General features: G+C 40.6%; 1 protein-coding gene across 1 annotated transcript; it reads left to right on the top strand.

Moving 5' to 3' along the window:
• Positions 1-264: 264 nt before the first annotated feature.
• Positions 265-15,222, top strand: LOC310999182 (retinoic acid receptor beta-like; the record flags this gene model as incomplete). Its single annotated transcript, XM_083989506.1, has 8 exons — positions 265-439; positions 4,702-4,862; positions 6,119-6,260; positions 10,025-10,191; positions 11,827-12,003; positions 13,641-13,845; positions 14,757-14,915; positions 15,011-15,222. The coding sequence occupies 8 exons, from the start codon at positions 265-267 to the stop codon at positions 15,220-15,222; spliced, it is 1,398 nt and encodes a 465-aa protein (XP_083845632.1).
• Between the last annotated feature and the right edge of the window lie 2,357 nt (positions 15,223-17,579).

Raw genomic sequence — 17,579 nt, 5'->3', positions numbered from 1 at the left:
ACAGCCTCCAGATCCGGACGCTGTTAAACCGCTAGGTCTGTGTTCAGTCTGCGGGCTGCACGCCAACATGCAACCCGACGCTGCTCGTCTGAGGTAGATATACAGGTCGGACCCTGAATGCAACACGGTCATGTTCTACTGTTAAAACACAGTTTGCATAGTCTACAACTAAATTTATTGGAAAAGTGGGAGAGGGAGAAAGAGGCCGTCACATCGTGAAGGATTCCCCATGCGGACAACATCTCCAGGCGGACTTCGCTGATCATGTTTGACTATATGGAATTTCAATGTTTCGGTCCCGGGGAGATCATGGACTTCTACAGCTCGTCCAGCCCGGTGTGCATGCTGCAGGAACAGGACCCGGACCCGGACCAGGACTTGGCAGCCTTCTTCCCCGAGCTGATCGAGTCGGACTGGCAGGAGCACCGCTGCTCGCAATGTAGGTGCAAAGTGGTGGAGAGTGATGTTTGTATTCATTCATGTTTAAACCACTCGTGTTTTGCTGCTCAGTAATAATAGGCCTGCATCAAATCTGTGTCTAACATTCTGAACAACTGTTATTATCTAGGAAATATGTTAAATGAGGTCAATTTAATTCAAATAATGCAGCTCAAAATAAATATAAAAAGATCTATGGCTCCATCAGAAAGGTTTTTCATATCTGTGCTGAACCAAATGAAAGCAGGTGGATTTACTGTTCATAACCCCCATCCACCACTTTAACCTGAATTTTCAAGTGTTATCTTACTCTGTTGTGTATACACATATAGTATATAGCCTACACACAGTATATATATTACAGTTGTTCCCACTGGAATTGCTTTCCAAACCCTATGCTGCACTGGTGGGTACAAAGGTATAGATAACAGAGTAGATAAGGATGGACCCTTCATCATGAGCTAAATCAGTAAACCAACTTTAATTTGTAAAGCTCCTTTAATGCAGGTTGGTGCAAGTCAGGGCCATTTACAATTGACTGATAAGCTGATAACGAGACAGTACAAATGTAAACAGCAAAACAATTTGAAATAGCCTAGATAAAACTGACAGTAGCAAGAGAATAGATAAATGATGAAGTAAATTGCCTAAGAATTTCATCTAAAAGAAGTGAAACAAAACAGAGAAATCCAGACTAACCTCTCCACGTTTGAGTGGTGAAACTGTCTGGCTCGATTATTTCATCCCGGTTTTTAAATTTTCACTGAGGATTTTAGTTTTTGTCTGATGGCGTCTGGAGGACTTCACCTTCTACTGTAGCACTATTGTTTAACATCCTTATTTCAAAGTTACAGATATTCAGTGAATGGCCTGTATCACACCATACTATAAGCAGATTTGAATGTTTTTGTATACTACCCTAACCCTAACTCTAAGTAGTGGCTGCTGTATGAGCAGATGATGAATGATAGAGTAAAAATATTATGTGAAATCTGTCTTCACATGAGAGATTATAAATGTTACTGTCCCCTTTCAAATAAACTAAAAAAAATGAAATGAAATAATGTGCTTTAGGCCTAGACATTTAAAATTTCATAGTCTGTTTAAATTATTAAATTTATGAACTGCTTATAAATTCTATATGGGGCAGTTCAAGTGAAGGTTTTCATTCTACATTTATGAACTTTACTTTATGTGACATTTTACGATGGTGAGTTTCCTCTTTTGACCAGAGAAGAGATGTGGGGTGAAGCAGAGAACAGGGTTATGTGCTGGTCTGTGTTTGGGACGGGGCAGGGCCGGTCAGTTTGGGGTCGCAGCGGGTTCAGCGAGCGGTCACCATCTCAGGAGGTCAGAGGAGAACCAGACTGTGCCAGTGGCTCAAGTGCTGCTACTACTGCTACCTGTAGAAGTCCACAAGTTTTTGGGTTTTTTTTATCTGAAAAGATTGGGGTTAGTAACCAAGTAAAAAAACATCTTCCTCTAAACGTGATGAACTTATCGTATATTTCCTCTAAATTCTACTTGAAGTAAAGTACTTCAGTAAATGTCCTTTTTATTATGTCACGGGATCCAAAACACTGAACTGGTCAGGGAGAAAAGCATCAACAAATCTTAATCATAATATCCTAATATCCTAATATGCCACAAACACACACATAATAAATTAATTACACTTGATAATAAGTAACCCAAAGCTGCAGTCTTACACCGTTAGTTGACTGAAAATCATCTATCTATTTCACTATTAATAAATTTACGTCATTTTTTTAAGCCAAAATGTCCTTGTTACACTTTATCAAATGTGACAATTTGATGCTTTTCTTTGTGACATTTGATGAAATGTGATTGTATGTATTAAAGCATCACTTTTGGAAATGTTTTGACATTTTTTATAACTATAAAACAACATGAAACAATAACTGTATGGAAAAATAATAAGGAGAATGACCACTGATAGAAATAACTGTTAGTTGCATGGTTACAACTGCTCTTCTCACAAATAGTTGATACTGTTTTGTCAGACCAGCAGCCCTAAAAGGAAAAAAAATGACTAAAACTTAACTTAATATAACTGTACACAAAACAACACATTTGCCTAGGTTGAAATTCATTGTAAGCAAAAATAGATTTTTATTTTATTTTAAGAAAAAACAGCTGATACATGTTTCTCTACATAGCAAAAATTGATTTTAATGCCATGTATCATGTATGAATAACTTTATACATATATTTCACTCATTAGTTCATCAGGACCTTTAGTTGTTGGTTCTTATAGAATATTCTTTTGTTGATTTAAACGGTGCGTGTATTGTGACATACATCAAATAACACCACCTAAATTGGGGTTGAGGGTAACCTCTCTCCCCCCTTCCCCCCTCCTCCCCTTCTTCTCCCTCCCTCTCTCTGCCTCTCATCAGTCAGTTGGGCTTGTGGCATGCTCCTGCATTGTTTTGTGCTGGGAGAGGGCTTGGGCTGACGGGGGTGTCCTTGTTTGACCCGACGATTCCAGGTTCAGCTGGAGGCCACGGGTTCAAGGGGATGGAAACCAACAATTTTTCTCGTTTTGTTCCCTTTTCAAAAAGGCTCTCTTGGTTTTCTGTCAGCGCTGGGGCTGTGGAGTTGACTGGAGAGTCGGTGGGAGGCTGAGCCTAGCCGCCGCACACAGGCTGGAGAAAACCTCCCGCTTTCCCTGCCCGCTGTGATTGATGGAGGGAAATGTTACGTTTAGCTGAAAGAAAATGGGGGATAAATCCCTGCTACAGTAGGCAGCCTCTCATCTTGGCAGCTCAGCTGTAGATTTTAGTGAGAGGGGAACTCACAACCCAGTGGGTCTGTGATGCGTCACAGAAACCAGGCTGAAGAGGCTGGCCTCCTGTGGACACAGCTAGCACCCACCCACTCTGCTGTTTGTGACATTGTTTTGGTTTCACACTGTTTTGGCCATGCAATTCTATCATTTTATTTGGAAAAATTGAACAATACATAGGAGTGAGTGGGGAAGGGACACTTTCCTCTTCCCTGCAGTGTCTGATAAGGGCTTTACAACAGTGTCCTGCCCCATCAGCTGCACATATCATCATGCAGTATCAAGTATCATGCTCTTACTGTAGATCATTACTTGATTTTGCTCATGAAAACTTTGTGAAGCAGAGAGCCAAGGAGGAAAAATACCACCAACTTTCTTCTCAACTTGAATATATGAAGTTTTTATTGTTATTTCCGCATTTGTTTATGTGCACACAACATTTTACTCGTTTTAGAAGCCATACTCAAAGTCTAAACACAAGAGAAAGTCATGTATTTATGTCTTTGACTCATCAGGCTTTCGATTGCTCGCAAGTACACTGCTTAGAGGCTGTTTGATAACTTTCAAATAGCACATTTAATTTTATTCTTATTATGACAAGTAAGTTATTTATGATTACGCTTCATTTTTCCAGCTTTTGTTTCCTCATTGAGTTCTTATCATAGCGAGGCAAACTGTCATTGTATCCACTCTGAAAATGTACATTTTATTCCAGCAAGGTCAAGTTGAAATAGCTCAGATGCTTATTTGATCATGAGATCTAAAAAACTGACACAGAGGTCACAGAGAGTATGTGCTCACTCAGTATATTTCAATCTGCATTTTTAACATATATTTCCGCTGTACAAATTGGATTTTTGTCCTAATGCTGCCATTAGACAAACGGTCCAAGGGTCACTGGAACAATAGGATTCTTCTCCTGTAGATAATGAATGTTTAAACCAGAGGTTAGACAGAAAGCATAATGCTACCATGAGGTCGGTTAACATTGGGATATAGCTAGAGCTCTTTGTTTGTTTGTTTTTTGCCATCTGGCAAATTTCAAAATGACCCCGAATTACAGATTACTGTAGCAGCTCATGTTGGCCGTCTGTGCATGGATTTACAGGCAACCATCACTGGATTATTTGAAACTGCAGAAAACCTTTAAATGTGATGGTTCTAAAAGAAGTTCTGGATTTAAAAATATGTTTTTCGATTATTTCTCTGTAGGTTTCTGGCCATTTATTTGCAATATACATCAGAGATAATGTAGATATCCTCCTTGTGTTCAGTGTTGAATGAGTTATGGCTTCAAAAACATTGATTATTGACACAAATTGTGACAGTAACACAGATCAATCTGTTGTTAATAAGCATGTAGCACCTACTCTACTACAGATGGACTGAGATCAGCAGATCTGATGGAGTGTGTTGTCTTCAGTGTTGTAAGGTGTGATGTTGTGTGTTTGCAGCGGTGGGCAGCCAGAGCTCCAGCTCCAGCTCCAGCTCAGATGATCTCTTCGCCAGCCCGGCCTCCCCGCCTCCACCTCCTCGTACTTACAAGCCCTGCTTTGTGTGCCAAGACAAGTCGTCGGGCTACCACTATGGAGTCAGCGCCTGTGAGGGCTGCAAGGTAACACATCAGGCCTGTTGTCCGCTCCATCACATGCAAGCATTTTGTGAAGATTGTGTCATGCTTCAAACAAACAGGGGATGGAGCCAGCTGCAGAGCTCTCAGAATAAATGACATAATGAACTTAATAGGTTAATGCACATTACTGTTTCTCAGGAAGTGTATAATTCAGGGCTCTGTCATAATTAGTCAGTTATCGATTCCTGTGTTTGCTCAGAGGAGTCACCACAGGGACAGTAATCAAGCATTTCATTCATTTTAGATTTAAAAACAGGAATTGTAAATCCCTAAAGCCCTCCATAAACTGCAGGACCTCAACTCACCACATGTGTGTGTGTGTGTGTGAGTAGCCTATATTGTGTAGTGTTGTACACAGTGAACAGTGCATCCATTCAGACAATGGTGTGGTTCTCACATTTCTTTCATATTTTTCTTGTTTTTTAAACTTAATGTGACATTTCCATGGAAACTGATTGGACCCATTGGACTGTCCATAGTTTCCACAAATACAAATGTATACACAAGGAAATGTTCATACCCCACACACATACATATCCATCCGGGTAAACATATCACACCTAATACACAATAAATTAAGCTTATAAAAAATTATAATAATTAAAAAGAAAAAGAAAAAATAGGTTATAATCTGGTCGATATCCTACAAGCCATTTTGGAACCTCCGTTTCTACTTTATGTATTTATCACAGTTTTTGTCTCATTGCTCTCTAGAACATTTCTTTACTCATCCAGAATTGTAAAGCAACATAACAAACATCTGAACAATGAAATAATTGAAACAAGACAACATACAATTAAATGAAAGAAATAAAATCAAACAAAAGGCAGGATTGATACTCTCGTGTTACCTGTATAACATTTTTTCAACATTTCAGTGATTCATTGGCCAGGATGGACAGAATTAACTGTTTATGTTTACCTTTAACAATAATGTGATGGACATCATGCAATACGTCTTCTTGAATGGAGAAATCCAACATTAGTCATTTTTGTTTGCATTGTTATTCTGTTGAAGTCAAACTTTTGGCCTCAATGGAATCATCAGGCTACATTTTACTGTTTGTGATCAACATCAACCATATTCCAGTGAAATATCCTCACTGATGTGATGAAATATTTCCGTGTAATACATCTACACAGGTTGTTTTAAACATTTTCTGTCACAGCAGACAGGATTAGTTGTATTACTCTGAATCATTAATGCCTTCTCTTTCCTCCCATGTCGGGCTCCGCAGGGCTTCTTCCGCCGCAGCGTGCAGAAAAACATGGTGTACACGTGTCACCGTGACAGAAACTGTATCATCAACAAGATCACCAGGAACCGCTGTCAGTACTGTCGGCTGCAGAGGTGCTTCGCTGTGGGGATGTCGAAGGAGTGTAAGTGTCTGACGCTCTAAGATTTTGCAGGAGGCAAAAGGTTAGATGAGAAGAGGGAGGAGTGTGCTCTGTGGAAGGGTAGAGACAGGAGAGAGTGGATCGTAGTAGGAGCCCTGTGTCAGAGAGAGGAAGGCTAAGGTAAAAAGGTGAATGAAAGGTCAGTGCCATTACCAAATATTGAGGCAGGTGTTTCTGCAGAAGCAGTTGCATCATCATAAGTGACTAATGGAACCACAGTGCAAGCTATGCACACTGCAGTGGATAAATACCAAACAAGCCCAACTTGAAATAACTTTATTTATCTGTTCGGAGCTTCATTAGTGTAAAAGCATCAATTAGTAAACAGTCTGCACACACATACAACTGTAGAGCGCTCATCCACCTAAGACAGTGGCCAGTTGGAGACATGATAAATCAAAACATAATAGAATATCCACTGAAATAAAAAGGGTTAAACAACGTAGTCTCTAAAATGAGAAGATAATCCATTCTAAAAGTGTGATAGATGTAAGTGATCTGTTGTGTTGATGTTTGACCTGAGGGTAAGTGACTGTACAGTACTCTCTGTGTGGGGGGTGGGTGTAAAAACCAAATAGTGGTTCTTGCTCTGTGTCTGATTGGGTGGTGGTGGATGTTGGATACAGATCCAAAGCAGGGCTGTGATATGTATGTCTATATGATGCTGACAGGACAGACTGGTGGTCTATGCTCTTTGTCTGCTCCTGTGTCACTGTCCTATGAATAGCATCAGGATTTGTGTATGAAAACTATGACTGAATGGTGACTGATGTTTTCTGTCCCATTCATGGGAATTGAGATCGCACTCATGCTGTGTCAGATACAAAGGTTCATTTGGTCTCAAGAGATGAACTGATTAGAGGTTGGTGGTCAAAGGTCAAAGGTCAATTTGGCACATCTTTTGAAGCTAAAGTGGTGGAGATGTGAAAAAGTGAGGGGAAGAAAAAGATTTAAAATGTTAATTTATTTATTATTATCCATTTATTTGGAGCGGAAAAGAAGGTGGCAGCATTCAGGGAAAGTATTATTGTAGTATGATATAAAATGGAACAATCATAACAATTATTATTATTATTATTATTATGAATGAATTATCTATAACTATGTTGTTATTATAGCTGAAAGCAAAGATGAAGAGAGGTTAGACGGGTTTTGGTTGGGGTGCAGGTTTATGGTGTAGTGTAAAGCATAACCCCTACCCCTGTCCCTCACCCACTGATCTACTCTCTCTTTACTCTGTCTGTTCAGCTGCCAAAATCCAGAAGCTGTGGCTTGATGAAAAAATGTTGAACTATTCATTTGAGAGGCCTTTTATTATTTCTGTGCATTCAGAGCACTAAGCTATCTGCAGACCTTTCCTCACCCCGGGGCGTTTCCATCCATGCAGCAACAAAGCTGCCCTGTCTTCTCTTGGTGGGAGTTATTGAGGCTGAACGTAGTACTATGGCTGATCGTGTACTACTAACACCACAATATAAAATACTCCTGCATTTGGAAATGCTTCATTTATATTTAAAGAATAACTCATTCTTCCTGAGATATGATGAATTACATAATTAATATCGATGCAGGAATGTGTAAGCAGCATTTTTTCAATAAGCAGATACACAAATACCTCAAAAGTACACTCAAGTACAGCACTTTTGTACTTTCCTCCTCTTCTTTTTAGAAAAGAAGAAATACAGCTTTATCTATGGATTTATTCTCTGTCTAATCTGACTGGCCGTGAGGAGTTGAAGTGCAGTGGCACTCGACTGTACACGAGAAACAAAGTCAAACTCAGTCAGAATCCAGAAGGGGGGAAGTGACCTAGATAAGAGAGTGTGTGTTATGTGGAGGGGGAGGGCGGCAGTGAGGGATCCACCCAGCCACATGTTCTCGTTGGTGCTGGCCCAGACACACATACACATTACATAAATACATCACATGTAGCAGACTGATGGATGCTATGTAACTGCTTGCCGGCTGCGGCAGCCGGCGTGTAATGTGAGCTCACTAGTGTGTTTACACAATGAGGACTGGATGTGGGGCATCCAGATAGAGGAGGAGGAGGAGGAGGAGGAGGAGGAGGAGGAGGAGGAGTGGAAGAAGGCAGAGACTGAGGTGTTGCATAATCACAAGCTCCCCTGACATGTGCGTAGCTGCCTGCGCCAAAGTCAGTGGAGCACACCGTTGACACCGTTACTGGAGCAATTATGAAAGACTAACCTGGTTAGGCCGTGTCAGCCAGCTTCACGTGCTCCCTGGTGGAGCAGAGAATCCACACAGCCCACGGCCAACTGCCTCCACCACAGACACAGGCCAGTGAAATCGGCTGTTATAGTTATTTTTAGATGCTTTAAGAATCACTATTTGAAGTTCCCTTACTGTACCTCCCATGGTATGAGGTTCAGTGACCTGAATACTGAACACTGAAATAAAAACAAAAAAAATTAAAGGGACACAGAGGAGTTTGTATTTGCTTATAAAAGAGTCTCATATTAATGTGGATGAATCTACGTTACCCAATGTTGTTAATGAGTCCATTTTCGATAAATATATCGTTTTGTCTTTATCGTTATTTTGTTATTATTATTTAGTGGTCGGCTCGCCCAGCATTTCCTACTTTGGGTTTGGCGGACGCTGCCCGGCGGGTCATGGAAATAACGCCTCCAAATCGCCGTTTATGGTCAGAACCACAACGGTATCCGATCGTCTTTGAACCTCCATCTTTCATTCATGATTTGAAAACATTCTTTTCGCTTTCATCTGTCCAAGAATTTCACTGTGCATGTGGAGGCTCATGGGAAATGTAGTGTGAAAACACTTCACTTTCCAAAACTCCTCGTTGTCCCTTTAAAACAACACTATGTGGCCAAAAATAAGGGGAAACACATGTGACAGGAGGACGGGAGTAGTCTTTTGTTTAGTGTATATGAAGTTAAAGAGGAACTATGTAAGTTTGGTTGCTTTTCCGCTGTTTTGCTAACCCTCCTCTTGGCCATGTGCATTTGTTTACAATAAATCCAGCAAGAAAGCAATCAATAGAGTGGTAGATAACGATGTCATATACGATATTACGATGTGTATATGTGTGTAGTTTAATCAGTCATAAATAAGAGATTACTGGTTACAAGGCGCGTTTGTGTCACGGTGTGCAGAGACGAGAGCTGGGACACCGGGTCGGCGGCTCTGATCTTACAAAGTTATTTTTCAGCCAAGAGACGCAATAAGTGACACGCACGTGGAAGGCAGAGAGTGTTGTTCTCCCTGTAACAAGTTAAGCAACTTATTAAACCATCACAATGAATCCAAATCTGTTTAATTAGGGTAAAAATGTAGCATAATTAAGATACAAATCCTGCATAGTTCCTCTTTAGGTAAAGTAAAAACTATAACATGTCAATGCTAATTTCTTTGGACACCACTATATTGTTTGATGCACGATAAACACATGTTGTGTTATATTGACCATTGACCCATGGTTTGAATCAGATTTTTTTTATGCCAAATGCAGTGAGGCCCTAACACTTTGAGGACTTCTGGATAATATGTGTCACTGTTTTTGTTTTAAAACAAAAAGTTAAAGTGACATTTGCATAAAGCAGCATATTTGTCCAAATACAAATAAAAAATGCCATTAATTGTATGATTAATCATATTTAAAATGTGGAGACTCATGTGAGTAATGTACTTAATATCCACACACACATAAAATCTTGCTGTTCCCTGGTCATCTTCTAACTGGGCTCGTCCTTCTCCCCCAGCTGTGAGAAACGACAGGAACCGGAGGAAGGGGAAGAAAGAAGAGGTGAAGATGACGATCATGGAGACGTACGAGCTGACGGCAGAGCTCGGCCTGATAGTGGAGAAGATCTGCAGGGCTCATAGAGAGACCTTCCCCTCCCTCTGCCAGCTGGGAAAATACACCACCGTGAGTCTTGACCTGATGTTAGAGCTTTCCTCTCTCTCCTGTGATTCATTTAACTATAGCCTATTTTATAGGAAGCAGCTAAATCATGGACTTTAAAACTTGCCTTTTTTTTTACATATTTTTTTCAACATTTCTTTGTAAAGAAATTATTTTTTCTGTAGAAGCAACAAGCTTACTTCACAGGATCACCCAGCTCTGAAAACCTCACGGGGAATGTACTGTACTGTAGGAGTGTCTGCTAACCAGGGGCCACTTGACATGTGATTATCATTCCGAGACTGAAAGGTCAGAGCATGATGTTCAGAGTGGTCGACACATGGTTAATGAGTTATTTTACATAAACCTTTGAATTTTTCAGTGTGGCCATAATAGTTATAGAGTAATAGAGCTGGGGTTATCAGACAGAATGAGTCACAGCTAAAGAAAGAATCACCCTAAAGCAATATTTGATCAAATCTTATTTTAAGGATTTTTAATTATCTAATAATGCTCCAGGATAATTTGCAGAAATAACTTTGGTACAAAGATTTGGACAAAAGTTGTGGATTTTTGATTCCATTTTCATCAATTTTCCTTTATTCTAATGAATTAAATCGTACGTTTTCCTACCTTTAGAAAAACATGACTCAGGACTAACTTATGCTGGTGATTAATTAGAATCAGTTAAGGTACGAGTGCTAAGGATTGTTGGCCTAATGCTCCAGTTGTGTGTGTCACTATTACACACAGGTTTTGCACATGTAAATAGAGGTAAATCAGGAAAAACAAAATAGGAGGATTGAGTAGAGATCTACACAAATACTGTGACTGCTTCATCTGTCAACCACAAAGCAAAAAGAGCTAATAGCCCAGAAACCACAGGTAAATCTGTGAAGCCGTCCTTGTTGGTGGAGATGTAAATCCTCACTAAAAGCTTTTGTGTTGTTGCAACAACAGGGAAAATTTGCATACTCGCCATCTATAAACTCGGATTAAGTCATACTGTAGTGTTGTTCATGCAAACTGGGATATCAGGAAAAACTTGCCATCCCTTTATGACACAAAGGCAAAAACTCCCTAGTGCACTGCAAATACAGCGATCTGACTGGTGTCATGTGACCTGTTCAGTAGCTTCTGGTTAAACAGAACAAACTTCCTGGTTTTAAAGGGACAACGAGGAGTTTCTATTTGGTTATAAAAATGTCTCACGTGAATGTGGATGAATCTATGCTACCCACATTTGTTAATGGGCCCATTTTCGATAAATATATCGTTTTGTCTCTATCGTTATTTTGTTATAATTAGTGGTGGCGGAAATGCTGGTCGAGCCGACCAGCGTTTTCTTTCGGTTTTGCGGTGAGTCATGAGAATAACGCCGCCGAATCGCCGTTTATGGTCGGAACTACGACGGTATGTGATCGTCTTTGAACCTCTGATTTTAATTCTTGATGAATGAAAACATGAGTCTGTCTTGCGCCGGTCAAAGAATTTCACAGTGCGCGCGGAGGCTCATAAATGTAGTGTGAAAACGCTTTGCTTTTCCAAAACTCCTCGTTGTCCCTTTAAATCAATCATGAGACCTTCTCTGAAGCATGAGACCTCCACTCTGACCGGTGAACCTCTGACATGATGCTGCTCTCCATATTTTCTCTCCAGAACTCCAGCTCAGACCACAGGATCCAGCTGGACCTCGGTCTGTGGGACAAGTTCAGCGAGCTCGCCACCAAGTGCATCATCAAGGTGGTGGAGTTCGCCAAGCGGGTGCCGGGTTTCACCGGCCTGACCATCGCCGACCAGATCACCCTGCTCAAAGCCGCCTGCCTGGACATCCTGGTGCGTCCGTCCTCAGACAAATTCCCACTTTTGTATTTGAGGAAGTTGTTGATGATTTGAATAAGGATCTGAATGACTAGAGTTACACATGTATGCAAATGTACACAGACAAAACACGTGTACACAGCTCCTCCTGTGATTGACACCTTTCTGAATCATGAATCGTCTCACAGAGAGAGAGAGAACAGCCCTCAGGCAGAGAGTGTTTCATCATTTATCCTCCTTCAGTCTCCCCCGTTATTCACCGCCAGGTCTGTCCGTCATCAGAGCCTGCGGATTTACCCTGAGAGCAGCAGGGAAGGGCCATGTGCGATCACAAGTACCATCACGTCTCCCTCTTAACACATTTTCCCCCTACTGAGGCATTCTGGGACTTTTCTTCGCCAGGTTCATATCAGTCACTCTTTGCCCTGCCCTGCCATATGTCATAGTGTAATAACACCAGATGTGCAGCGAGCTGTGCATCAACGGGATCTGCCAAGGTTCAAGTGTCCCTGGTGTTTACAAAGACCAGGAGACTGGTGTCTCTGGTTTATTGCATATTACACGCAAGACACACCGATTAATTAAAAGACTCAGTACAACTCTTTTGAACCATGCCGTCAAAATAGCAAAAGATATGGTAATAGATCTCTGAGAGTGAAGAAAAAATATTGAACAGCAACAACAAATTTTTGAAACTGTTACTTGACAGTCTGGTGAAGATTGCCTTGTGAATCAGAAACACACAGTTATTATGTTACACAGTGATCCATTTCACATAAACAGTATGTAATAGAAATAAGAACAGTAAGGCCCTATCCACACAAAAACGTTTTTTGATAAACGCAGGTTTTTTCATCCGGTTTGGGGGGTCCGTACACACGCAAATGTATTGAAAACAGCTTAAAACAGAGATTTTTAAAAACTCTGGCCACAGTGATTATTTTTAAAAACGTATAAGCGTATTTATTTTGACGTGTGGACAAGATAAAGGGACATTTAACAGCATTGATGCGTATTCGTGTGGGGACATAGATATTTTAATACCTGAACATGTGTGGACGGGAATATTTAACAGTAAGAACTCTGTGTTTAAATAAAAAAAAACATTTTCGTGTGGATAGGGCCTAAGTGAGGCTGTAACAAGTCAATTACCGAGTGCAGATTTTTTACTATCACAGTCATCAAAGTGTGCGTGGCTTGGCTCCATAGACAGCAGTATTTTGCTATCTGGCTGTCTGTGCTGAAGTTTGCGGTCGGCAAACTTGATCTCCGGAGGGGGTGTTCTATTCAGTCTCACGGTGCATTAGACCATGGGTTAAATTTACACCGGAATATCCCTTTAATATGTACACGTCACTTACAGTGATAAGTGAAAATCAAGGCTTTTAATGTGAAATAGATGGAGGACATCAGCAACAGGAAACAGGGAGGTGTCATTCTGAAATGTTACACAATATACTTGAGGACATGAGAAATGTTTTAGTCTCTCATAATGTGATGACAAGTTTTAATTTTATCGGCATTAAAGGCTATTTTATTATTTTAGGTTTTGTATTTCAAAATAAAGTGTTTGAGATTGTGTATAGATGCCACACTGAAGCTCTGCTCCTCATGTGAGTCCTCACTCTGGTTTTTCCCCCTTTTTCATTCAGATCCTGAGGATCTGCACTCGCTACACTCCGGGCCAGGACACCATGACCTTCTCTGATGGGTTGACCCTGACCCGTACTCAGATCCACAACGCTGGATTCGGACCGCTGACGGATCAAGTGTTCACTTTTGCCGGGCAGCTGCTGCCGCTGGAGATGGACGACACGGAGAGCGGGCTCCTCAGCGCCATCTGCCTCGTCTCTGGAGGTACAGGAGCTCAAGAGACTGTTTATTCATCTCACACATGGGAAATTTGGTTGTAGCATTGTAGCATACAAGGTAAAACAAAAATATAAAAATATGCAAATATAAAATTATATGAAAACAAAAGAGCGAGAGATAATGACATTATTTCCAGTTATGTGCCAAATTATTTCTAGACTATAGTTATTTACAAAAAAATGAATAAAATAAAAAAGTATATTTGCACAGTGTAAATCAGTGTTTTTCAACCTTGGGGTCGGGACCTCACGTGGGGTCGCCTGAAATGTCTAGTAATTGAGAAAAAAAATTACTGAAAACTTTTTTTTTTAAAGTAATTATTATTCTTTTTAAAATTATAATTAAAGACCCTGTACAGACTTTTCATTTAGTGTTGATTTTGGCGGCCCCTGTGGACGAAAGCGGCGGAATGAAGATGCATTTCCCACTGTCATGAAGACGTTTGTCTGGCCGGTGCGTGTAGATTTGTTTTGGAAACGTCGGAAAGAAGACGAGACTTGCTTTTTTTTTTTTTTTTTAGCAGCGTAATGTATCTATTCGTATCGTTTCGTCAGTGGTCCAACCCGACCATGCCTTCCAGAGGTATAGAATTAGACTACTTAGAAATAGCGTATCAACTGTATTCTCGATTTATATAAATCGAGTTCAAATAAAATGCAGCATATAAAAATTTCTGAGCTGGCGCATCTTGGTTGACGGCCGCGATCACATGACTGCACATGATCACTAGGTCGCCAGGAATTTGTGATGTCAAAATGGGGTCACAAGCCAAAAAAGGTTGAGAACCACTGTTCTAAATAGTGGAGTGAAATGTGTGTCTAGCACAAAAATGAAGTGACAAGTGAACTGGTCCTGAAACCTGTCATCCTGTCATGTGTTCTGTGTCTTGTCCTCAGACCGTCAGGACCTGGAGGAGCCGTCCAAGGTGGAGGTGCTGCAGGAGCCGCTGCTGGAGGCGCTGAAGATCTACTCCCGCAAAAGGCGACCCAGCATGCCCCTCATGTTCCCCAAGGCCCTCATGAAGATCACCGACCTGCGCAGCATCAGTGCTAAAGGTCAGAAAACCACTGACAAGCCGAGAGCTCGTATCTTCATTACAGTCAGAAGCTGTCCTCAGTGTGTAGAAACCTCTCTGTGTCCGTCTCCACAGGGGCCGAGCGGGTGGTGACGCTGAAGCTGGAGATCCCGGGCTCCATGCCTCCGCTGATCGAGGAGATGCTGGAGGACCTGGAGGAGCTGGAGGAGCACCAGAAGAAACGGTCGGAGGGGAGCACCGCGCCGCACACGAACTCCTCTCCGCTTGCTCACTCAAAGAACGTTTTTCCTCCGTCTTCCCGCGCAGAGAAACCGCAAGCTACATAAAGTGCAGATGCAGTCCAGAGAGGGGTTCCCAGTGTCTTACCTCAGTATTTGGCCGGAGAACTTGTCAGCCAGTGTTCACAGATTGATCTGCAGTGGTGATGAAGAGTGATAAAGATGCAGTAATGTCCTAACCACTTCATGTTTCTTTTTTTTTTCCTTTTGGTCGCAGTCACCTCATAACCTCTGAGAGTCAGCCTCAGCTGTTCTTTATCTGGTTTTTACTGTATTTATATTTGCATGAGATATCACATGGATTCTTTTTTTTTTTTTTTTTACCTCAATAACAACACTGTTAGCATTAGTGTAGCAAACATAGGAAATGTATTGAATGGACCTTTATTTTTGAGCTTTTTACAAACATGATTTTTTTTTTCTCCACTTATCAGAGACTTACTGTTAGTACCTGATGTGTCCTTGTGCTGCATGTGTGTAAAAAGAAAAGGGAAATGTAAACGCATTAACAAAGTTCACAAACTGATGTAACAGAGCTGACGTAGAGAGTGACACATTTAAGCCGAAATTGTTGCTCAGTGGGCGTTGTTGACTCTTTCTGGAGTAGTTTTGTGTATTTTGCTGGAAACCTGCAGTATGAAACCACTGAAGTAAACTCGCACACTTCATGTTCTAGCTACAAAGTCTTAACCCCAGAATGTATATTTACAGATATTAACAGGGCTGGATGTTGTTTGAAATGTTTTAAGATACCTTTTTTATACTTTACTTTGATGAGTACTGTACACACATGTTTACTATAAAAAAAACTTCTTTTTTTTCATTAAAGTCAGTTTCTGAAATGCATCAGTGTTTGATGCCTTATCACAGATAGAGCTGTTAATGAAATTTGCCTATTAAATACAATGTATTGTAGAAATAATAATAATCATAATAATGCATACAATAGACATTTAAAGGTGACAATATGTTTTAAAAAAAGAAAAGCTGTAGGCAACAGGAGAAAAAGGATTATGGGAAATGTAGTCTGAGTGTTAGGGAAGCAGGTGGGTATATATATCTATCTATCTTTATTCAAAAAAAAATCTAAATACATTTGTGCCTCAAACGTTTACCTGCCATGAGAGAGAAGGACAGTAATTCACTGCTGATGAGAACAAACCAGACAGTGAAATCTAATGACTGGTCTGTGCCTGCTACTTTTTCTCTCTCTCTCGACTTGCTGACATTTTCCATATCTGTGAGTTTTACATATTTTGTAAATTTAACAGCCTGGAACAGCAAATGTTATCTTCCATGTTCCAGTATGTACATATCTAAAGATCTCTCTTTTTTCATGGTGCATTCATTTGTGATATTCATTAACAGATCACTTTTCATCACATGCCTGTTTTACTTTGTTTTGTTGTTATTGCCGTTGTTGTTGCTCTATTAAAAATGTCTTGTGTACCATTTTCTTTCTTTCTTTTTTGCTGTTTCATCTTTCTACTAGTGCTTCAGTTGTTTCTGAGGTGACACTGTTTCCTGTTTTGTGTCGTGGAGTCCTGAGGTTATTTTAGGTCAGCTCACTTAGTCTCAAAACAAAGGCTCATAGCGCCCCCTGTGGATGGTCTAAGGTACTGCACTGCAGCACAGTTCAGTTCACATACAGTACAAACTGCTCCACTGACCCGAATACTGTAGCTCCATTTAAGACTTTTCCCTAGTGTGTTCGGTTGTTTCTCTCAGCACACATGACGAGTGTAGATGTGCAGTGTCAGCTCCCAGCGGTGATGACAGCACACACATGTTAACACATCTGGATGGTGTGTGTTTCTGTTTCCAGAGAATGTGTAGCTGACACGCAGTAAATAGGTGCCTCCACTAAGCTTGAATTTTCTGAGTCACTCGGACCGACACTCCCCCTCAAGCTTCTGGTTATTATGAAATAAACTCTACGTGCAGATACAATGTGTGTCAAACATTTTGGCTTGTGACTCTTTACTAATATAAGCAGTAATGGTTGTTTTTGATGCCAGTATATCCACAAAATAATCATTCTCCCTCTGAACTGTTCACATCGTGTCATCCACATCAAATTAACTTTTAAATCAGACTTCAATCTATTTAAACTCCAAACAGGTTAGCTAAGCATTTTATACACATAAAGTTACAGTAATTTGAAAGAAAAGTCCCAAAATGCAACAAGAGGTTTGCCCCCACCCTCAAATGCATCATGTGACCTCTGGGAGGAGGTTTGACCCAGACATTGGAAACCATTCGACTAAACAGTTTAACTGTATACATCAGTAAACCAGTTAGAGTCTTGAAATATTGCGTAACTCTGGGTATTTTGCTTATAATACTTGTAGTGGAGTATTTTTCCACTGTTGCATTAACGCCTATTAAACAAAATGTGAATCCTT

Source organism: Trachurus trachurus, assembly GCF_905171665.1.
Source record: "Trachurus trachurus genome assembly, chromosome: 16".
In the NCBI taxonomy this organism is placed as follows: Eukaryota; Metazoa; Chordata; class Actinopteri; order Carangiformes; family Carangidae; genus Trachurus; species Trachurus trachurus.
Note: the sequence above shows the minus strand (reverse complement) of the source record. Positions and strands in the feature narration are given on the sequence as shown.